This window comes from Diabrotica virgifera, chromosome 3, assembly GCF_917563875.1.
Source record: "Diabrotica virgifera virgifera chromosome 3, PGI_DIABVI_V3a".
Taxonomy (NCBI): Eukaryota; Metazoa; Arthropoda; class Insecta; order Coleoptera; family Chrysomelidae; genus Diabrotica; species Diabrotica virgifera.
Genome location: NC_065445.1, coordinates 269,924,106 through 269,949,337, shown reverse-complemented (window position 1 = coordinate 269,949,337; position 25,232 = coordinate 269,924,106). Strand labels below are relative to the sequence as shown.

The 25,232-nt window shown below is 31.5% G+C and overlaps 1 protein-coding gene across 8 annotated transcripts in view; it reads left to right on the top strand.

Annotated features, from left to right (window-relative positions):
- The window catches only part of LOC114328287 (CCR4-NOT transcription complex subunit 4), a 109,427-nt gene that overhangs the window by 26,754 nt on the left and 57,441 nt on the right, over positions 1-25,232 (top strand). For all 8 annotated transcript variants that reach the window (XM_028277101.2, XM_028277109.2, XM_028277108.2 and 5 more), the window contains exons 3-4: positions 23,962-24,075; positions 24,585-24,834. In XM_028277101.2, the coding sequence (XP_028132902.1) occupies positions 23,962-24,075; positions 24,585-24,834 (364 nt within the window). The remainder of the gene's footprint in view (positions 1-23,961; positions 24,076-24,584; positions 24,835-25,232) is intronic.

Genomic DNA, 25,232 nt, shown 5'->3' with positions numbered 1-25,232 from the left:
GTATTGTTTTTAGATTAGCATAGCGGTAGGTTGGCAAAAATTGTGCTGGTTAGTATTAGAGGCGCGAATTAGATTCAAAAGGTATCGAATCTAAGGTAAAACTTTTCGAAACGTTGTATTTAAAAGACTTTCCATAAAATTATTAGCTTCTATGATGATAAAATTCCTATGTTGTATATATCTTTATTAGCAGACTATAGTAATTATAATTTTTTTATTTCTTTTTCGAATCGAAAAAGCGAGGAAAACACTCATGTATATGAAAACATTTTTTACAAGATCAGATCTTAGTCTGAAGCTCAGAATCTGAATGATCCGATGTTACGTTTTTTCTGTCTTGCTGTATGTAATGGCGGTGAAAGTTGGACAATGGACTCTGAAACAGAAAAAGAATAGATGTCTTTGAGATGTATGTACAGACGGATGCTGAGAATAGGGAACTTACATAAAATTCGAAAGTTCGAAAAAAATGGTATAAATCACAACAGAACATAATTTAGAACCTGTTTCGTTTGTCTTTCGTTTGGCCCCTAAAGACGACTAAAAATTCAACTTATACCAGCCACCCCAAAACGCGTCGTGACGTCACGGGGTTGTATGTTTACATTCTATTCTTTTTCTCATGATCATCTTTCAGTGCGTCACAGTTTTTCGATTTCTCTCTAACGCATTAAATTGTATGTGACAGAAAAAAAGGCACGTCTGGGAATACTTCGGTAATTATTCTAGTTCGGTGATTATTCTAGTTGTCGATAGATGGCGCCATAATCAAAAAAGAATTATTTATTAAATAAAATAATAATATTATCAATATAATCTGTACAATTTATAAGACTATACAAATGAAAGAAAATACCATTTTATAAATGCAATAGACACAATTGATTTGGTTTTATTCCAAATTGAAAATAAAATTTGACAACTGTCAGATTTAACTAAAATGTCACGTTAGAATAAATGTCATAAATGTGTATTATCACGGACTTACCTTTTTTTCTATAATTTGTGACGCACTGAAAAATGTTCATGAAAAGGAGAATACACCAATTGTAAATATAATTTTAAATTAGACATTATAAACGTCAGTAGAAAATACAGTTATGTGACGTTAAAAGTGTTTTTGATCTGTTCAAAAATTGTATCAAACTCCAATCTCAACAAACTGGTATATATTATTACAACGACATACGATAAATGTCATTAGAATATAAATATTTTTCCTTTATTCCCCGATGACGAGCTGGCTAAATACCCAAGCAAGTGGAGGCCAATAAACTAAAGAAAAAGAAGAAGAGTATACGTAAATATAACCATAACCACATAGTTAAACTCTGTGACGTCACGGGTCGTTTGAACTATTTTAAGATAAAGAAGACTTTAAATTTGTACTTCCTAAGTTATCATGAGTTTTTGAAGCGTGAAATTTTGGAAATCTCATTTTTATACAAAACTGAACATTATTATGTAATAAAAAAAAGTGCAAGTTCCCTATTATATGGGTACAAACAGTTACCAACGATGAGTAAACATCTTTATCTGATGAGTAAACAAAAAAAAATGTGATAAATAAGAGAGGAAAATACAATACTTGGGTAATATGTTGAGCGGTGAAAGATATGAATTAATCCAAACAATATTGGAATGTTCAGGGCAAGCGATCAGTAGGTAGACGTCAGACCTTGTGGCTGAAAGAATTGAGGAGATAGTTTGACCGCTCATCCGCTGAAATCTTTCGTGCACCAGTTGATTCTAATTTCCTCGTTGTGCTCCCCTCAACCCAGCTGGTTGATGATCACATTCAAATTATTTTTCCCTCTGGTTTTCCCTGGACCATTAGCCTTCCTATATTGTCGGTTTATATAACTAAAGAAGGTTAATATTATATTAAATATAACGCTTCTGTACAACATAAAATAATGACATGACTCCTTCCATACCGAAGAGAAAGTAACCAGATAGATCATGTACTTATTAAAAAAAAAACAAGATGTCAGATCATACAGAGGAGCAAACGCTGATTTAGACCACAATACGCGGAAGCCAATAAGAAAACTACAGACAGTCAAAACCGAAGATACAGAAACTAACTGCAACAACTTTAAAACAAGCGCAATAGAGGCAACAGAGGAAACAAGAGGACAAAGGCAAAATAGTGAATCAAAGGAGTGGTTTGATGAAGAAAACAAAGTCAAAAATATAGACGAAACAAGCGTGGATGACATGGATAAAAATCGTAACAGATGAAGAACTAAATTAGTACAAAAGGAAGAAACAGGGAGCGGCAAAACTATATAAAAGGAAAAATTTGAATGGATTTAGAGCAAATGGAAGCAATACGGGCAAAGAACAAAGACAACACAAGACTACATGCATATGTTAAAGAACAACGTAACAACAATAAAACAACAGTAAAAGCTAGATCGATACCCAGATACCTCTATTTTTTTTTTTTTCGTTTAGACCTTAATTTACAAGATGGTCTATAAGAAATGTAAATTTCAACTGAATTTGTGAGTTTCAAATTATTTTGCAACAACTTTCAAACTAGCGTTATCTTTATTACATTACGATTAAACCACATATTTTTACAATGAGTAATGAATCATTTCGATAATGTCTACTAGTTTCATTGAGGTACTTATTAATTTATTAGTTTAGTCACCTTTAAAAAAATGTTTTGTGTATTTCCCGATGACTTTTAGGCTGTGGTCTCCAATAGATGTAGGCTGCGTATAGTATTTTTACTACAAAAGCAAGATTACGTAGGTCAAAATTTCTGACGTAAGAGCACTGTCAAAACATTAGAATGTGACTTATCATCAAAGCTACGTTTATGTCAATACTTGGCAGATATATTTTCTTTTTTTTTTGTTTACTATAAAAATAATATCTATAATTATTTAGTCTAATTAATGATGTCAATTGGTTTTCATTACTTGCCGAAATACATTGAATTAGAATATTATCATAGTGTAGGTATAATCATTAAAACAGATTATTTAATATTTTTAAAACTAAGTAGGTATATACTGTAAACGCTAAAATTCATAAGAAAACTTTCTGATCTGTAAATCTAATAATAGTCTTATTTCTAATAAACCTAATCTAAGAAATCTAAATTCTTTAACTTATGTACTTATCTGCAGTTAATGGTAAAAGGGAATCTCATTAAGTATTTCATTCTTGTTCAAAATAATCTATTAAAGAAGCATTTTGATTTGGCATATGTTTCTCAATACAAACACAATTAATAGGTACACAACAATAATTACAATAGTTTTTAAATTAAGCTATATTTAATATGTAGGTATTAGGTATTTTTAAAAACAGTACAGTGTTTTAAAGCCCTATTTTGAATCACATTGTGTACGAAATGAAGTAAAAATATACCAACACAGAACTGTCACATCAGTAGCGTACGATTGTCTAATATATTTAAATAAAATTATTATTTTCTGGAGTATTTATATTATTAATAATTTAAAATGTTTTTGGTTATTTAATTAATATAATTCTAAAATTCTCAATATAATCGCGATTACGTTTTTCTTATTTTAATACCATGTGTGACCATGTTGACACTGGTAAGAAATGCTAGAGAAATGTGAATTTTAAAATTGGTGTTTATTTACTTTAATTAACATTACAAATATTTCGGCGTATTATTAATATATTTCAGCAAGAAATGAAAACTGATTGGCATCATTAATTAGAATAAAGAATTAGAGATATTATTTGTACAGTAAACAAAAACAAAGAAAATACCTATTTGACAAGTAATGACATTAACGTGGCCATGATGAAAAGTCACATTCTAATGATTTGACAGTGCTCTTATGTCAGAAATTTTGACCTACGTAATCTTGCTTTTGTAGTAAAAAGACTATAGTGCGTACTGCGTTACGCCGTAGGAAAATTGTTCATTGACAGATGACTTTCAAAAAAATCTTAAGACACATCAATTTTAGTTTTTAAATGGCTATCAATTGCTATTCGCGGTGTGCAAGTACTTGGAGCGGATACAAGAAACGATCGTGCGCGAATAGCGGAGAAATCTTGCAACTTTCTTACATAATTCATATTGTCAAATTGACGTATATTTTATACCTGCTGTCATTGAAGAAGAAAAATTATATGTTGCTCACAATATTGAGCAATTATTATATTATAAAAGTATATTTAATTAATTGTATTTTGCTTGCAGTACTGCATTTTAATAACTAATTTTATTTACTACATACAATTGTCTTAACCTAAATCTTACTTTTTCTTCTTAATTTTTTTGGGCTACGGCCTTGGCAATTGTTCAGCAATCAGGACCAATATGATTGGCCAATATAATTAAAAGTGCGAAAAAAGTTGTCGAGCTATGAAACCAGGTGTCGCTTTTCCGAACTTGCACGGTCCCAATATATGTGTTGACTGGGAATAACTTATTTCTCTGGACTACTTGTTACTTGGTCAATTTTTATTATGGTTATATCTACACGAAATTCAACAATTGAACTAAACAGTTCTTTACATCGAATGCCAGTTTGTCCGGTGGAAAAAAATTTACACCTAATAATAATTGATAAAATCACTTTTAACAATGATTCATTAACTTTGTACGAATGGATTATTAAATAATTATCCTTATACGACAAAGTCGCAAAGTAAACGAACGACATAAGCATATGCAAATATTGTAATTATATGCTAATACCGAAATAAACATTCTGTCAATCTTACATAATTTGAATAATGCATTAACGACAGATATTATGAAATCAATCTCCTTAAAGGGAGAAACAGTTACAGGAGAAGAGTTTTTAAAATAGAAACAAATAATCATGAGACTATGTGCGTGGGGTAGTTGGAATGCGGGTATTGTATTCTCATGCTTTCTATGTAATCTGTTTTATGACGAATCTCTAAATGACCTTCCCGTACGGAAACCTTGTTGTTCATTTGACCATTCCAGGTCACGTGACTTTGACAACGTGGCTGAGGGGCAAACATTGTGTTTTCAGTGTTCTTTTTGCTGTTTTCTCGTTTTATTATTAATTTTAATATTATAATGTTATTTCATAAAATGTCTGGAACATATTCTCGCATTTTTTAAGAAACATTCTGACAAAGTGCCCCTTTTTAGAGCTTTGACCCACAACTCTCGTCATTCTTTTGACAGTCCATTTAAAACATCTCTTCGATCTTTAAATGCGGCAGATATTCTAAGAAAACTCACTTTATCTCTTTCACCTCTACTGGAACACTTTATAACTGAACAAAACGCTGAACAATGGTTTATGCACTAAGTGTACTGTGTTTACAAATGATGTTTGCCCCTCAGACGCTGTCAAATGACGTCACCCTGGAATGGTCTTTTGTTAAGTTTATGAGCTCATTATTATATTCTGAGCAAAAAAGGTCTCTCGTGATTTTTCTCTAAAATTGATTGTTGTCGAGTTATATGCGATTTAAAATTTGAAAAACGCGAAAATGGCCATTTTCAAGGCTTAATAACTCAATTAAAAATTATTATTCTGAATAGCAGGTGTCAAAAGTGACCAAATTAAAGTTTAAAGTCCCCCCTCTACAAGATCCTCAAGAAATTTTTGTCATTATTTATTACAAGCTGTTATTTTTAATTATTGACAATGCGCGCTAAGCGCGTATTGAGGCGGTCGTCAATGTGAGTGAGAGTGAGATGCTCCATTGGACGGCCGGAGTGGTGCATCTCTTTCGCACTCACCATTGACGGCAGCCTAATACGCGTTTAGCGCTCATTGTTAATAATTAAAAGTAATAGCTTAGTAATAAAATAATGACAAAAATTTCTTCAGGAACTTGTAGGGCGGGCTTTAAGCTTTGATTTGATCACTTTCTGACTTTCATAATAGTAATTTTTAACCAAGTTATTAAGCCTTGAAAATGGCCATTTTTGCGATTTCAAATTTTAAATCGTGTATAACTCGACAACAATTTAGGTAGCCCATGTGGTGAGACCGCTTCCGTCTGAAAAAAATTCTGATTTGGTTTCTTTGTGGATTCCTATTCAAAAATATCTGCTTTAAACAAATCAGAAGGGTGCCGGGCAGAAATTGTTTAAAAAATTTTTTTAAACAAATACAAAAGATAACCTTTTTTTGCTCCGAAGAATATTTTTTTAGGTTTTTTGGGTCATTCAAACAAGAAAGGTATTTTGTGATTTTTCTCAAAAATTGATAGTTTTCGAGTTATAGGCGATTTAAAATCTAAAAAATGCGAAAATATGCATTTTCAAGGCTAAAAACTCATATTTAAATTAGTATTTTTGAGGTTGCCAAGTACTTGAATTGTAGTTTAAACATTCATTTTCAAGATTCAGCAGACTGATCGGGTCTAACTTCAATTTACACCGTTGTCCATCCGATTTTTTGCCGGTGCGGCGCGCGCTTTTTCCAAAAATCTCTTATTTTCCTCCGAAAAATATATTTTTTAGATTTTTCGGGACATTCTAATAGGTCTGGATCCCGCGTATGAAAAAAAAGTTGATTAATAGCAAGCTGAAAATTTGTTAATAGCTTAAGGGTGTCTAGTCGGATAAACTTTGATGTATGGGAACACTGGAACAGGGGCAGTTTTAATTGTGGAACAGGTTAAAAATTTGGAACGGTCAGACCACGAAAACGGCACATTTATTTTGTCCGACAGAATAGACTTAAACTCCCCGAACAGAGATTAAACTCTCATGCAAAAATCAGACTGTTATTTATCACCTGTCACAATTCCTGTCATTTGACATATTCTACATGTTCCACTCGTTAAAACACCCATTTGGTGATAAATAGCAGTCTGATTTTTGCATGAGAGTTTAATTTCTGTTCGGAGAGTTTAAGTCTGTTCTGTCGGACAGAATACATGTGCCGTTTTCGTGGTCTGACCGTTCCAAATTTTTAACCTGTTCCACAATTAAAACTTCCCCTGTTCCAGTGTTCCCATATATCAAAGTTTGTCCAACTAGACACCCTTAAGCTATTAACAAATTTTCAGCTTGCTATTAATCAACTTTTTTTTCATACGCGGGATCCAGACCTATAAATAAAATTGGTTTCTTGTCATTTTTCTCAAAAGTTAATAGTTTTAAATCGCTTATAACTTCAAAACTATTAACTTTTGAGAAAAATGACAAGAAACTTATTTTATTTAGAATGTCCCGAAAAATCTAAAAATATATAAAAATCTAAAAATATATTTTTCGGAGGAAAATAGGAGATTTTTGGAAAAAGTGCGCGTCGCACCGGCAAATAAATCGGATGGACACGCATAATAACAATTAAATAACAACTGTGTAAATTGAAGTTAGACCCGATCAGTCTGCTGAATCTTGAAAATGAATGTTTGAACTACAATTCAAGTACTTGACAACCTCATAAATACTAATTTAAATATGAGCTTTTAAGCCTTGAAAATGCGTATTTTCGCATTTTTCAGATTTTAAATGGCCGACAACTAGAAAACTATCAATTTTTGAGAAAAATCACAATATACCTTTCTTGTTTAGAATGACCCAAAAAAACCTAAAAAAATATTCTTCGGGGCAAAAAAAGGTGATCCTTTGTATTTGTTTAAACAAAAATTGTTTAAACAATTTCTGCCCAAAAATTCCGCCCGGCACCCTTCAGGTTTGTTAAGGGAGATATTTTTGAATAGGAATCCACAAAGAAACCGAATCAGAAATTTTTTCAGACGGGAGCGGTCTCACCACATGGACTAAGAGAAAAATCACAAGAGACATTTTTTGCTCATAATGACACACAAGAATCTAAAAAAATTGGTCCGAAGTAAAAAAATTGATTTTTTGAATTCATTTAAAAAAAATTGTTTAAACAATTTTCCGAGCGCGGTGCCCCCTGGCACTCTGTGGATTTGTTATAAGGACCTCTTTTTGAGTAAGTTTGTACAAAAAAAAAAAACGAATCTGAATAATTTAGGTAACGGGGGCGACCATCTTTATCTGCAGCTGTTAAAATATGAATGAAAAAAAGTTACGGTATAAAGTCATGTTAGTATTATGTATTATATTATTTTTATGTATTGTCCATGTTTTTAATCATAAAAAAAGGGTTTCATATCTTTGCTACCCGATCGTTGATTGGTAAATGGGAAATTTTGTACCAATGTATCGATTTTTTACGTAGACGTCATCAGTTCAGTACAAACTAAATTTTGATTATCATTGATGGCACATCTGTTTCTATGATAATAATATCACGATAACACGAATAGCATGTTCTCTTAATTATTATAATTTTCCGCGTAAAAAGATGTTATACCCTGTTTTTGAACTAGGAGAAATAAACTCAAAAGATATATTCACGCCCAATAATGTAACTAGAAAAATTACCAGATTCATCTTCTTTTTTAGTTGATCATGTCAGCCTTCGACGGTAATCCATAAATATTATATTAACACGTCGCTAAGAGTTCTAAAAACAACCGTTTTTTTTTATATAAAAATCTAAAAATTAAGGAAATAACGCAGAAAATACAAAAAATCGCCGGTATAACTTAATTAACCTATGAATGGTAAATGCCAATAGTGTCAAAATTTCATAATTTAGTGGAGTTAACTTACCTGCGGTTGGACCAATTACAAACAAGCATTACGGCGTGGTAAATTTGAAAGTTTAAAAACGGGATACAGTGCGTATATTAAGCGGACAAAATTATGCTTTTGTCTATTGAAAATTATGAACAATTCACAAACTAACTAATTACATTTGTATGATATATGTACGGTGACCATATGTACTTATTTAAGTAGGACAGTACTTATTTTTAAATATTGTCCTAATGTACTTTAAAACCTTTCTAAGGACACGCGAATGTACTTATTTTTTCTAAAAAATGAATATTTTTATCTTTTACTACTTTTAAACAAATTTCTTTGTATACTGTTCCAGGTATTGCAGCTTTTGTGTCTTGATCCATTCAATATTTCCATTCTTTTGTTGACTCTTCTCATGACTTCGTTGTTTGTTACAGGCTCGGTCCATGCTATCTTTAGGTACCTTCACCCACAGTTCAAATGCTTCCAACTTTTTAGTAGTCGACGCGTTAATTGACCATGCTTCTATCCCGTAAAGCAGAGTCGAGAAAATATAACACCTTGCCAGCCTAACTCTCAAGTCTTAATTATTTCAGTTCTCTTGCACAAACTACCTTTCTCATTTTATTGAAGTTGGTTCTTGCCTTCTCTATTCGAACTTTAATTTCTTTGGAGTAATCGCTTGTGTGATTAATTATTGTGCCAAGATAGTTGTAGTTTTCAACTTGTTCTACAGTCAGGCTTTTATCATTATTTTGGGTTTTTGATATCCTCATAAATTTAGTTGTCTTGATGTTTACTGATAATCCATATTGTTCACCATACTCAACTATCTTGTTCATTAGCTTTTGGAGGTCTTGGAGGTTGTCTGCTATTATGATAGTGTAGTCCGCATATCTAATGTTGTTAATTGGCGTTCCATTTATGTACCTTTATTCCTGCTGTTTCTCCCTCAAGAACTTTTTTCATAATTTCTTCAGAGTATGCATTTAATAGTAGTAGTGACAATACACACCTCTGTCGCACTCCTCTTTTAATTTTGAACTCTTCTGATGTGTGTTCGTTAATGCGTATGTGTGCCTGCTGTTTATAATATAGATTTGTTATAATTCAAAGGCCATTGTATTGTAATTGTTTTGCTTTGAGGACGTCCATTAGCTCTTTGTGGCGGACTTTATCGAAAGCCTTGTTGTAATCTATGAAACAGACGTACATATCCTGGTTCACATCCAAGCATCTCTGGATTAGTAGTGTAAATCCAAAGTGGGTTTCTTCAATATTCATATCAAGTGTTTGGTAAATGCGTTTATGAATTATCTTTAAAAACATTTTAAGTGTGTGAGACATCAGGCTTATGGTGCGTTGGTCGTACACAAAACTTCACTGCACAAGTGAAACATTTTTACACAAAATGAGTCATCTACCTAGAAAACTAAAGTACAAATTTTCATGAATTTAAACTATTCAAAAGCATAGATCTAAAGTGGGCTCCACTCTCGGCGAAGTTACTTCGCCAAAGTTGACCGAAGTCCGAAGTATTCTCTTTACACACTCGTTCTACTTCGCGAGGAAGTGCGATACCGACAAAGAGTGGTGCGATACCGACAAAGATCCCTTTGACCAGACCGACAGAAAATGGAAGTAGAACGAAGTGAGGCAAAGTTACACAAGGTGGCCGTCTACACTTTCGTACTTGTTGAACCTCGATCGACTTCGGCGAGAGTGTGGAGCTCGCATAAGAAGTGAAATAACAGGGAACAATGTTTGTTATTCTCTCGAATGTTTTAAATTTTATATCAAGGCAACCATGTTAAACGAAGATCAACTCTTTGACGAACTGGGAATTTTGAAAGACGTGGCTACAAGTGAAAAAATTGCTGAGTGGAACAGAAAAGAAAAAAATAGTCAGGATCGATGCCTTAAAGTTTTTAAGTGTGTAGATCAATTCAAACTGAAAAATATTATGCGAATTTATTTTTTGTCTTCCGGGTACTAGTGCGGCTATCGAGTGTTTATTTTCTGTAATAAATAATTATTATTGGACGTCGGAGAAATCACAAATGTCCATATATCCACTCTCAAGGTAGCGATTCTAGTGTACGCAAATTTTGATGAGACTTGTATGAAATGTTTCATTTACTTCAGTCGAAGCCGGACCTTCTTAAATTAATTTTAAGTTCAGAAGAATATGAATGATGCAAAAAACCGGAAGAAGATGAGGCTATTCCAGGTCTCTCATCTAAAAACTCTTAATTACAGGCTTGTAACTTTTTCAAAGTTAATGTAATGTGTTATATTTAGTTTAATTGATATAATTTTTTATGTTTAGCTACATATTATGTAGTTAATTTATTTTTAATTCCAAAAAGTTATATTTGTCCAATAACAAGATACTTTTTGCGTTTTTAATACATTTTTGTTTTTTGTACTTTTTTTTCTTTAAAAAGATATGGTCACCGTAGATATATGCAACGAGATACCCTAAAATTCAAAAAACTATGTTCGTTAATAAGAACCGGAGATATTGCGACTTTTAAAAATTTGAAGTTTGAATTCAATTTTTGAAATAGTAAAATCTCTTCGCGGAAATTGGAATAATGGGAAAGAAAGATATTACGCAAGATATATGGAGGGACAAAGGACAACAACGGCTTATGGAGAAGAAGAACAAATAAGGACGTAAGGAAGTAATGGAGCCTACAACCAACCCAGCATAATACAAAAAGTAAAAGCACAAAGAGCACGTTGGATGGGACATGTTTGCAGGATGCCCACAGACATACAAAAAAAAGTATTGACAGGAGAGAAGAGGTTAAAACCGATGTGATTAAAAGACGAAAAACACGACGACTGGAAAAAATAGTGAAGAAAATAGAAGACTTTAAGACTCCAAGGCTTGAAGAGCTGTTATATTTATATTATAAAATCGCTTCGCTTTTGAACACTTTATCTTTGGCGCATCATAGATGGCTTATTTTTAAAACTTTAACTTTTAATCTTTCATAATGATTTTTTTTAATATTCTAATACATATTTATAAACAAAGCCACGGTGAATTTTTGATAAAAAAGGTGTTGGAAATCCCATAGAATTGATTTGGTTGTTTAAATAGTTCGAAATCATATCCCTTTTTTACCCTTGTCGACGCCTGTGTTGTTCCTTGCTATTTAGTAGTAGGTATGCTTTATTGTCAAAAATTTTTTTTACAATTTGTGGACAAAGCTTATACAAAATAAAAAATACAATAAAAATCAAAAAATAATAAAAACTACAAACAAAATAAAAACAGAAACAGACACCAAATAAATGGCGTGAGTTATACTACTTAAATACAATTTTATAGTTATTAAGTACACATTAAAAAATTTTAAAAATTTTGCAAACAATATGTATACAACGTCAGAGCAAAAAGAAGGCGAACGAGGAAAAGGGAAAGTAAATCAAAAGATCTATGCCGCTGCAAATATGTACAAAAGTACTCGAAAGTAATAATCCTGCAAGTCAATTTGCTGAATTCAAATCGTTTATAAAAAGGTCATTCACTGTATAAAAAGCTCTCTCAAGCAAATAAACTTTCAAGGCCTTGCGAAAAGCGGGAAATGCTGCAATAGATTTGATGTTAGATGGCAGGTGATTGTGCATTTTTCTCGAATTGTATAGTATAGAGCACTTAACCAGCTCAGACCGTGGGGTTGGCAGATAAAGATTTTGCTCCACGTTTCTAAGGGGATAGTTGTGAGTGGGTCTCTCTGGACCTTCTGATGCATGTTTGCGGATTAAACAAACGGATTCAAAAACAAACAAAGAAGGAAGAGTTAATATTTTAATTTTTTTAAAGAATTCCTGGCAATGAACTCTGCTATTGAGTCTCAGGGAGTAGCGAAGAGCTCTCTTTTGTAGTTTAAAAATACGCTCAAATTGAGTCGCACAACACGAACCCCAGAATGGAAGGGCGTACCGAAGATGAGACTCAAAAGGGGCATAATAAACGGTCCTAGATGTTGACAAATTCATTTCCGTAGCAACTGATCTTAGCGCAAAACAAGCAGAACTTAATTTTTTGTGTAAGGCATCAATGTGCAAGTTCCATTTTAGAGACTTATCCACAATAAGCCCTACGAACTTCACCGATTCAACTACCTCTAGACTGTTGTTAATACGTACTACAGGTCGCATCATACTGTTGTAAGGTAGGACTTTGGTTTTAGAAACGTTAAATAACAGGATATTCGAATCGCACCACGATTTAATGGTGACTAGGTCTGTAGCTATGGTATTGCGAAGATCCATAATATCCGTGTTACTCCAAGTAATACTAGTATCATCTGCAACGAGACATATTTTACCTTTAATGTTCAGACTAGAGATGTCATTTATGTATATCAGAAACAATAAAGGGCCTAGAACTGAACCCTGAGGTACCCCACATTCTAATGGCATGCAAGAAGACGTCTTCGTGTCAACCCTTACAAACTGACTTCTTTTAATGTTGTTCTGAAGCTATTTCCTTGTGGCATTTTTATAATTACGTATTTTTTATGGGAAATAAGCCACAATTTTACTAAAAAATGAATTTATTAACGTTTCGAAGCCCAAATCGGGTTTCGTTGTCAAAATACAAAATACTATTAAAATAAAACAAACATGTTGTTGCTAAGTAAAAAAATTCTTCTAATAATTTATTTAATCTGACTCATTTATATTGGCAATTCAGACGTATATTATACATTTTAAAGTAGAAGACTTTAAAATGATATCGCCAATATTTATGAGTTGCGTTCCTGGGACGACTTTACTAAAAGATAGTTCATTCGATTACATGAAATCAATCCCAACTCAAGAATATCCGTCGCAAAAAAAATCATAGCATGTAATCTGTCTTTAAAAAGACAACCAAATGCAACGATGACAGTAAAATTCTCGCGTTAGAGATTCCATAGTAAATCACGAGGGAAAACCAGGAAAAAACCTCGTGATACTATCCCGACATCGTAAGTATTTGGTCTTACATTTAATCTACCTTCAAAAAACTAATACCAAATTCTGACTTTAATATGTTTAAATTATAAATAATATTAATATTACATAGATATACAATAAGTAATATGTACTAAAATATAAAATTTGAACAGAACAACTTAGAACGGGATCCTACAACATTCACAAGAAATAATACGAGGAAAATAACAATACCATATATAAAAGGACTATCCGAGAAACTTAAAACGATAGGAAATAAATTCAACATTTCAACAACATTCAAAACAACAAACACATTGAGATCTATTCTATCTAAAACTAAACCTAACAATGAACAAGAAAGAACAAAGAATTGCATTTATAGAATACCTTGTGAATGCGAACAATTTTATTTAGGTGAAACATCAAGACCATTAAACGTTAGAATAAGTGAACATCAGTCTTATATTAAAAACAGAGAATTTGATAGATCTCAGATATGTCAACACGCATGGGATAATGAACATAGAGTTCAGTGGAGAGATTCAAGTATAGTCCTGAAAGGATCAGATAGTAAAAAGAGAAAAATCAAAGAAGCGGCTCTAATTATGCTAAATGAAACCAATTGTGTCGCAAATTCCTCGGTAGAATGCAGTAAGATGTAGTTACCCATACTGAAAGAGGAAGTCAATAGAAAGAAAATACCACGATTAGTAAGACAATAACATATCGAGTTAGTACAAATTTTATATTTTAGTATTACTTATTGTATATCTATGTAATATTAATATTATTTATAATTTAAACATATTAAAGTCAGAATTTGGTATTAGTTTTTTGAAGGTAGATTAAATGTAAGACCAAATACTTACGATGTCGGGATAGTATCACAAGGTTTTTTCCTGGTTTTCCCTCGTGATTTACTATGGAATCTCTAACGCGAGAATTTTACTGTCATCGTTGCATTTGGTTGTCTTTTTAAAGACAGATCACATGCTATGATTTTTTTGCGACGGATATTCTTGAGTTGGGATTGATTTCATGTAATCGAATGAACTATCTTTTAGTAAAGTCGTCCCAGGAACGCAACTCATAAATATTGGCGATATCATTTTAAAGTCTTCTACTTTAAAATGTATAATATACGTCTGAATTGCCAATATAAATGAGTCAGATTAAATAAATTATTAGAAGAATTTTTTTACTTAGCAACAACATGTTTGTTTTATTTTAATAGTATTTTGTATTTTGACAACGAAACCCGATTTGGGCTTCGAAACGTTAATAAATTCATTTTTTAGTAAAATTGTGGCTTATTTCCCATAAAAAATACGTAATGACTTCATTTAAGATATGATTTAAGCCATTTAAGAGCCTTTCCCCTAAATCCATAGTGCTGTAATTTGTCAGTCAAGATGTTAGTTTACACAATCGAATGCTTTAGAGAAATCACAGAAAATTGTTGCTGTAGAGTGATGGTTGTTTAGACTGAAGTAAACATGATCGAAAAGGAAGAACATAGCATCATTCGTGCATTTGTCACTCAGGAATTCAAATTGATGTGGAGTAAGCAATTTGTATTTCAACAGAAAAGATAAGATTCTTTTTTTTACCAGAGTTTCAATTATCTTCGACAACGTGGGCAGGAGTGCAATAGGGCGATAATTCGAAGCAAGATCTTTATCGCCTCCTTTGTGTATAGGAATAATTATCGCTGTCTTAAGGCAGCTTGGAAAAACTTTAGTTTCGAATGACCTGTTTATTAAGGTAGTAAGATGGTTTAAAGTGCAATCAGGTAGAGCAGAAAACATTTTAAGAGTGAGGCCATCAGTCCCAGATGACGATTTGTTTTTAATGTCATTATGTGTTCGTCAACATCCAAAACGGATAGTCACTACAAGAAGAAAAAGTTTTATATTGTATAATAAGAAGTAACATTATTATTATATTTATATAACAATGAGAAAATTAAAAATATAGTTATATATTTCATATATATGTATGATTTTTGTAATATTATTTCTTCAGAAATGAGATTTCACATATAAAAGTTTATCAAGAAAAACAAATACAGTGGTAAACAGACTGTATATTATAATGGTAATTTAAATTGTTTTCTGTCAAAATTTAATACAAGTGTATAAAATTTTTTATTTTTTATAAATCTTCGTTTCGTCTTCAGCAACTTTAATCTGTAAGTTAGAAACTCATAGGATGTACAGGGCCGCTTCAGCTCTAAATGTTTATAACGAAATTTGCCCCCTTATTTTCAAACCCAAAAATTAGAGGTTTAAAAATGTTTTACGGATTTATTTATATCAGAATATGAAAATATAACTCTTTAGAAGGAGATTGGATGTTTCACCAGCTCTCTACGATTTTTTTTTTCAAAAAGTTATAGCCTTCGACATTTGACCTCTTGGGATAAACAATTTATAATATCTAAGCAACAGATTCGTTAATCTGGCTTTACAATTTTTTTTATGTTTGGAATTGAAAGATTCTCATTTTAAAGCTTTAAAAAATATAAAAAATGATTTGTAAATAATGTAATTGTAAAAAACGGCCATTTTGGACCTTTCGCAGGTTGGTTTGCAATAACCAATAAACGAAATTAAACTTAGCATAGCTCAAATTGTAGGTTTTTTAATTTACTACAACTTTCTATTAAAAAGTTTTTTTCTAAAATCAATATCCTAAGCTGCAAAATTAAAAATCTTTAAAAATTGCAAATTTAACAAATGAAAATCGTGATATAAAAAAAAGCGCACAATATTTTTGTTACATTTTAGTAGAAATTATTCCTGGCATCGTCCTTTACAACACCTGATAGGTTTCAAAAATTCCTGAATTATATCACGTTTTTTCACCCACAGCCTGGGGTAAAAGGGCTAACTCGTGTTCTATGAGTTGTAGGATGTTGTATTTTTTTAATTCGTATAAAAATACCATTTTCTTCGAATAAAAATAAACTAATTTCCTACATGTTGATGGGTCTGAGTTATTTTAAATGTTTATAAGCTTAAAACTAATGAGTAAACTTTTTAATCGTTCAATTATTTGATTTGATAATATAAGCCGTTCTTTTAAATTGTCGCTTTCAGAATTCATGTAGACCCAATAGTTTACGCACAATAACGTAGTAAATAAAAGCGTTCTGAGTTAAACAATTTCAGTTTGACAATAATTATTAAAAATAAAAAAATTACGTTTAATATGTTGTATTTATATTTTGTATGTACAATATGTAGTATTATACAAACAAACAAATATGTGGAAACAAATAGTCATGTAGTTTTTAAATTTGATGTTTTTTGTAGCATTTAATTTTACTTAATATTTATATTATTCTAAAGAAATGTTTTATTTTATATTTTGGTTTAAATTTATATCCTGTTTATGTATAAGTTAATTATTGTTTTGTTATTTCAACATGTTTATTTAAAATAACTATACACCAGGGAAATAAGGCAAAAATATACCATGTTCGGGACACTTGAGCAGCCAGGTTGCAAATGGGTTTTTTGGGTACTATATACCTAATACATTATAAAGACAAAAATGCCCGTCACAGTTTGGACGAGAAATTTAGTTATTAACAAATAAGGGTCAAAAATGAGAGTTTTTTCGTTTAAATCGCTACAGGTAAAAATAGGGTAATTAAATGTCTTACTTATAATATTTTTCTTTTAGTTGATGAGATAAGGTTTAAAATAGCGTTTTTTGAATTTTGGTCCGATTATTTGTTGCTTCGGATATTGCAAAATAAAACTAAAATTTCGAAAATAAAAAATTTGCTATAACTTTTGCGAAAATTAATTTAGGACTTTCATATTGCATGAAAAGTTGAGTCAAATAGTCCGTACAATGCACAAAAATTTTTAAGACGATGCGTCTGTTAGTTTAAATTTTATTCAATTTGTTTATCCCAAAGAGCTTTTTTTTCGCAGCGTTATTGTTCAGAAAAGAATGATACATCAATTCTGTGAAAACAACATAAAAGAAGAATAGTCATGTTTTCAACGCATTTAAAAAAATCATTAAAAAGTCAATTTTATCACTCAGAAAACATTTTACTAAAATAGTCATTTTTGACTTATAAACAATTTGAATAACTTTGTTAATATTGACTGATGTAGACTAAAACTACAATGGAATTTGAAAAACTGGTATTTTTATACGAATTTTCAAAGAAAAAGTTTTCGAATAGGGTTAATTACGGTCAAAGTTAGCCACTTTTTTTATTTAATTGACGGCTACTTTGTTTATAACAATTAAGCAACCTAACTAGAGCCTTTTTGAAGTTGAAGATATATAGGTTATGTGTAAAAGTTTGAGTAAACTTTGAACCTCAACAGAGTGGTTAATAAAGCTTTAAAAATGGCGTCCGAACGGAATTAATTCGTGGTCGGTGGAGGGGAATTACAAAAATACGTGCACTCAATAAATGAAACTGATTCTGCAAACATATGCTGCGATTAATATCGGTGGAACTTGATGGATTTTGATCATATTTTTTTTTAATTTATAGGTACTCGTAGTCTTATAGAGTACTTTATGTACACACAACCCCACCTAACATTACAAATTGTTCGGGGGAACTCCCCTTATCACTCAGGGATATGAAAAATAGATTACGACCGATTCTAAGACCTACTGAATATACATATATAATTTCATAAAAATCGGTCAAGCGGTCTCGGAGGAGTATGGAAACTAACACTGTGACAGGAGAATTTTATAGATGTAAATATATAGATGGCTATTAACAAATAGGGGTTGGTGATAGAAGAGTGAATATTAAGGGTTGTATGTATTTTTTAATTCTACATCATATAAAATTTAGATAGATAATATTGTCCAAAAAAATAAAAAAAAATGTCAGGGGGCAACCCCCCTTATAACTTATGGGTATAAAAAAAGATTGAAACCTCTTCAACGTCCTACAGGATAAACGTGTAAAATTTTATAAAAATCGGCCAAGCAGTTTCAGAGTAGTATGGTAACTAACACTGTTACAGGAGAATTTGATGTATATAGAAGTAACTGCGAATTAAATAATAAAAGTGGCTAACTTTGAACCTAATTAACCTAGGCAAAAAGTTTTTTTCTGAAAATTTGTATAAAAATACCAGCTTTTGAAATCCTAAAGTAGATTTACTCTATGTTCAATATTAATAAAGTTATTCAAATTGTTTAGAAGCCAAAAATGACTCTATTTTACTAAACTTTTTTCGGAGTGATAAAAACGACTTTTTAATGATTTTTTTCAATACTTTAAAAATAGAACTATTATTCTTGCATGAGGTTTCCACAGAATTGCTATGTCATTATTATTTTCTGAACAATAACATTGCGAAAAAAAGCTCTTTGCGATAAACAAATTGAATAAAATTTAAACTAATTGATGAATCGTCTTAAAATTTTTTGTGCATTATATGGAATGTACTCTTTGTGCAATATAAAAGTCTTAAGACCATTTTCGCAAAAGTTATAGCGCATTTTTTATTTTTGAAATTTTAGTTTTATTTTGCACTTTCCGAAACAAGAAAGGATCGGACGAAAATTCAGAAAGTGCCATTTTAAACCTTGGCTCATCTACAAAAAGAAGAATATTATAAATGAGATATTTAATTACCCTATTTTTACCTGTAGCGATTTAAACGACTGCCATTTTTGCACCCTTATTTGTTAATAACTAAGTTTCTCGTCCGAACTGTGACGAGCATTTTTGTATTTATAATGTATTAGGTATATAGTACCCAAAAAATCCATTTGCAACCTGGCTGCTCAAGTGTCCCTACAAAAACCTTATTTCTCTGGACTACCATTATAATTGAATTATTCTATCTATTATAATTGTATATTTTTGATAAGTATTGTATGTCGACAATATTCACTTTAATTGGAGTCATTTAAATGTTGTTCGTCAACCGATTATTGTGAATAAAGATATTTCTATTCTATCCTATCAAAAGAAGCGTCTGTAGTTTTTATTTATTTCAAATAATGTACATTGTTTAATATAGAGTACATAATATATGTATTCAATCTCTTCTTAAAAAAGTATCATGCACTAATCATAATATTATAACTGTTTAAATAATTTACATACGTTTTTTGGAATTTTATTGTAAAAGAGATGTAGGCGGTGTATTCTGTCTTTATTATCATTGTGTCACAACCCACATACTTACGTAATTCATGCCTACAACAACTACAAGAAACATTCGTGAGTGAACTTATCTGTAGATAAGAATATTCCGACCGGCGTATTCAATGAAATTTCGAGGAAACTTACACACAGGTAAATAATGATACAGGTTATTGACAAATACGATTGTTGTACCCTTGAAATAAAAATACTGTGGGCCCCTTTCGCCCATTCTTTTATTAATTTTTCTTAAGTAACTTTCTTTAATTTTAAATAAATCTATAGGAGATAGATTTTAAATAATATACCGGCTAAAAATATTCGTTTTATTAGTTTTTATAATACATATTTAAGAAAAAAGCGAGAGCAGAAAAAAAAACAAAAAGATAACAGACAAAAATTGGCTACCAAAAGATAATTATCATAGATAGAAAACTTTAGAAGAGGAATATTAATAAAAATATATCGGAAGGAACAGCACTAACAGTTTAAAAAAAACTTAACACAAACACACACAACAAATAAATCAAAAGAAAACTGACCAGGAAATGGACACGAAAATGGCAAATAATTTAACTACATCAATAAGTCAAATAGGAGCAGAAAAATGGAGACATAGGAGCAACTTCTGAGTTGCAGAATTCCTATGTCTCACAAAAAATAGAAATAAACAAAAAATGATTTTATTAACGTATCGACGCCCAAATCGGATGTCGTTGTCAAAATACAAAATATTACTAAAATGTGTTGCTTAGAGTAAAAAATTCTTCTAATATATTTAATCTGACTCATTTAAAGTAGAAGACTTTAAAATGATATTGCCAATATTTATGAGTTGCGTTCCTGGGACGACTTTACTAAAAGATAGTTCATTCGATTACATGAAATCAACCCCAACTCAAGAATATATTAAAGTCAGAATTTGGTATTAGTTTTGAGAGTAAACTAAATGTAAGACCACATAGTATCACGAGGTTTTTTCCTGGTTTTCCCTCGTGATTTACTATGTAATCTCTAACACGAGAATTTTACTGCCACCGTTGCATTTGGTTGTCTTTTTAAAGACAGATCACATGCTATGATTTTTTTTGTGACGGATATTCTTGAGTTGGGGTTGATTTCATGTAATCGAATGAACTATCTTTTAGTAAAGTCGTCCCAGGAACGCAACTCATAAATATTGGCAATATCTTTTTAAAGTCTTCTACTTTAAAATGTATAATATATGTCTGAATTGCCGATATAAATGAGTCAGATGAAAGAAATTATTAGAATTTTTTACTAAGCAACAACATTTTTTTTAATTTAGTAATATTTTGTATTTTGACAACGACATCCGATTTGGGCATCGAAACGTTAATAAAATCATTTTTTTGGTTAAATTGTGGCTTATTTCCCATTTAGAATAGTTGATTACAAAAATGCCACAAGTAAATAGCTTCAGAACAACTAGAATGCTGTATTCGGTACATTCCATGTCAAATCACTCAGGCAAAAACTTTTGGATCTCCGATTTTTCTGAAACTTTGTGTATAGCTTCTGCGGGACGTAAAAATAAGCTATTTAATGTCAAAAAAATCTTCTTTTTTTCTCAAAATGTTATTTTATGCGATTTTACAGTGATTTGGTGTTTATTTAAACTGTTTATTTAAACAAATTTGCATTTTCTATGGTAAAGTATCAATGGAAAACATAATATTTTAATAGAAGGGACTCAAAAATGTCATTACATGGCATTATAACAAGTTATTTTGAATAATTGATGGATTCGACCGTTACTTGATGGAAGTTCATTTTATCTCACAATAAAACACTGAAAAACGTTTGTTTTTCTACACTTCCACAAAATTTATTACAACTATGTTATTACTACAGCTGTTTCGGCAAAGTGCCTTTCTCAAGTGATATATTTTACAATGTGTTTGCCTTTTTAAGTCTTTAACTGAAGAGGTTGAGGAGTGGGGAGCTGTTTGTCTCGAGTTGGTCATTCAGAATTATATCTGTATTTTTCAATTTATTAATTTCCATTGATTCTAAAAGTGATAGCTTAAGGCCTTTATTTTGAATATGTAGAATTTGAAACTCTTCATTGAAAGAATGATTATGCTCTAGAAGGTGAAGTGCGTATGTAGAAGTGTCTGTTTTTCTATTGTTGAAAGAAAGCCCTTTTGTGTTCTGCTATCCGTTTGTCAAAAGTTCTGCCAGTTTGACCGATGTAAGTTTTCGGACAGTCACCACAAGTTAGTTTGTACACACCACTCTGTAGTTGCTTTCTCTTTCGGCTTTTATTGTTTTTAATATGTTTGCTTAAGTTGTTGTTAGTTCTGAAAGCTGGTGTTATTCTTTTCTTTTTTATGTATCTGGTTATTTTTGTTGTTATTTTGCCAGTATATGTGAGAGAGCAGAAGTTATTTTGATTCAAAACAAGGTTTTGATCAAATTTTATAGTGTAGAAAACGTTTACTGTTTTTTCGTTTTCCTCCGTTCCCAAAATACATCATAATCGATTTGGCTGAAAATTTGCCCACAGATAACCAAAACATAGGACATTAAGCAGTTAGAAGGATTTGAATTATATTACAGTACCAAAAAAGTTACATGCAATAATATCAGACTCAAAAGTATATTAGTCCAGTCGGGATAGCATTTAGCCTTGCATGCCGAGCGGCCCAAAATTTTATATCTCTAATCTTTAGTGGGTCAATAGTAGCCTAAATTTAAAATTGCGAATGAATTCCTCCGTTACGTTAGCCGCCATCTTGATTTTAAAAGAGAACCTGTTTTGCTCAATATCTCCGCCATTTTTAACTTTTCGACAAAAATTGTAAGAACTGAAATTGTTCCAAATAAATCGTATTTACAATTATTATAATTTATTTTTAACAATTTTTGTCGTGAGGTCGATATTTTCCGAGTTCGTTGTACTTACAGTAAACGCCTATATTTTTGACTATGATATTGCATGTAACATTTTTGGTATTGTAATATAATTCAAATCCTTCTAACCACGTAAAGTGCTATGTTTTGGCTATCCGTGGGCAAATTTTCAGCCAAATCGATTAAGATGTATTTTGGGAATGGAGGAAAATGTAAATAACGGTATTTTAACGTTTTCTACACTTTAAGATTTGATCAAAAACTTGTTTTGAATCAAAATAACTTGTTATAATACCATATACTCACATTTTTGAGTCCCTTCTATTAAAATATTATGTTTTCCATCGATACTTTACGATAGAAAATGCAAATTTGTTTAAATAAACACCAAATCACTGTAAAATCGCATAAAATAACATTTTGAGAAAAAAAAGAAGAGGAAGATTTTTTGACCTTAAATATCTTATTTTTACGTCCCGCAAAAGCTATATACCAATTTTCAGACAAATCGAAGATCCAAAAGTTTTTTTATCCAAAATTGAGTGATTTGAAATGGAATCATCCATTAACAATGACCTACAGTTGGAAACATTTTTTTGGACCAAACAATGGAATACAAATAGATCTTTTTCTTCTTTTGGCATCATAATCCTGGATGGGACTTTGCCTATCTGGCTATGTCCTTCGATGTAGATCTAGGTTGTGCTCTTTCTCCTCCATTGTCTCCACGTCATCTAACCATCTCGTTCTGGGCTTTCCCTTTTTTCGTCTTTCTATCGGCTTCCATTGTAATATTTTCTTGCCTCTGAACATGTTCCAGTCATGACACATATACGAGTAAAACATGGACATTGCAAAAAAAAACAGCCGCAGAAATGAAATATACTGGGATTTCTGGATAGACCAAAACCAGATTGCTCTGAAACATTTTCACGTAAACCTTTACACTGATTGTAATAAGTTATCTTTAGTTGTTATGATAAGGCAATATCTTCCTTATCTACGGAACCGTTCTAACTAATATTTTTGTTTATGTAACAAATTGAAGTTTAAAATTAAATTAATAACCTTAGGGGCCGGTTGTTCGAACGCTAATCAACATTGATCACTATCAAATATTTAATTACTGTCACAACTGTCAATGTCAACTTTGGTTGGGTTGCTGAAAACATAGTTAATTATAAATATGAGATTAGTTAGTCAATTAACATAACAAGTATTAACATAATTGATTGACTAATTTTATAATTGTAATCAATAATTATGTTTTCAGCAACAAAATCAAAGTTGACATTGACAGTTGTGACAGTAATTAAATATTTGATAGTGATCATTGTTGATTAGCGTTCGAACAACCGGCCCTAAATGTCGCTTTACTTACAAACTGTTTTATTTCTAGATCTGTCGTTTTTGCTGGCATCGTATTAGAACTGATGAAAATGGATTGTGTCCAGCTTGCCGTAAGGCTTATTCGGAAGATCCTGCCGACTTCATTCCTTTATCTCAAGAGCAGGTAAGATTTGTAAAAAATAATGGGTATAAAAATTATCGAAATATGTTGTGGAAAAGGTGTTGGTAATCTCCTTCCATGATAGTGCTCATTGGAATGAAGCATAATAGAAAATGTTTAAAAATATTGAAAATGTTTTTGGTGTATATGGACTTTGGCATAATTCTAGTTGTTTCTACATATTCTCTTTTGCAACAAACAAGTTTTTGCCCTAGTTTTATTGCTCTTTCTGCATTTAGGTGTATTCTTATAAAGTTTGTCATATCTTCTTTTATTTTCTTTTCATCTGTATCAATCTCTACTCCGGTTACTACAATATGGTTTCCTTTCTATTCCTTTTCGAGCCTTTCCAATCTATTTTTCACCCCAGTCGATGTTGCTTTGTTTCTTTTGTTCGAATTACTCTCTTATCTTGTCTGAGATACTATCTAATGTCAATATCGTGACTTACTTTATTGTATCTTGAGTTTTTGTTTTGAAAGCCGGTTTTACTAATTTTGATTGTTCTATAGATTGCTAAGTTGAAAGCGGAGAAGCGTCAGCGCGACCAGCAGCGCAAGGCCAAGTTGACCGAAAGCCGAAAGCACTTGGCCAGCGTGAGAGTAGTGCAGCGCAACCTGGTGTTCGTTGTGGGACTACCGATGAGGTTGGCGGATCCCGAGGTGCTTAAAAAGCACGAGTACTTCGGCAAGTTCGGCAAAATACATAAGGTGGTGATCAATCAATCGACTTCGTACGCTGGCTCGCAAGGGCCCAGTGCAAGTAAGTAGGTCCAAATCAACTCAAACTTTGATACACACTGATTGGCTTTTACACACATTGGTTTTTATAATGGGATTTATTTATACAAGGTGATTCAGTAAAACGGTACGATTTGACAACGCTGCTGACGATAAAATAGAGGAGCCTCGGGCTTGCGACGTAAACGTTGTGAATCTAGAGATTGGGAAGTTTAGTTATCATGGAGGCTAGCCCGATCAAAGAACAATCTGACCCCAAAAAAAATAAAGGAAGGATGAAAATTTGGGAATAGGTAGTTGAAATTGTCTATTATTATATAAGAAAAAGTTTACAATTCTACATCCCCTCCATTTTACAAAAATGGAGGGGATTATCCCCCTCTCGAAGATGAAAAAAATACATTCAAAATAAGACTGGGA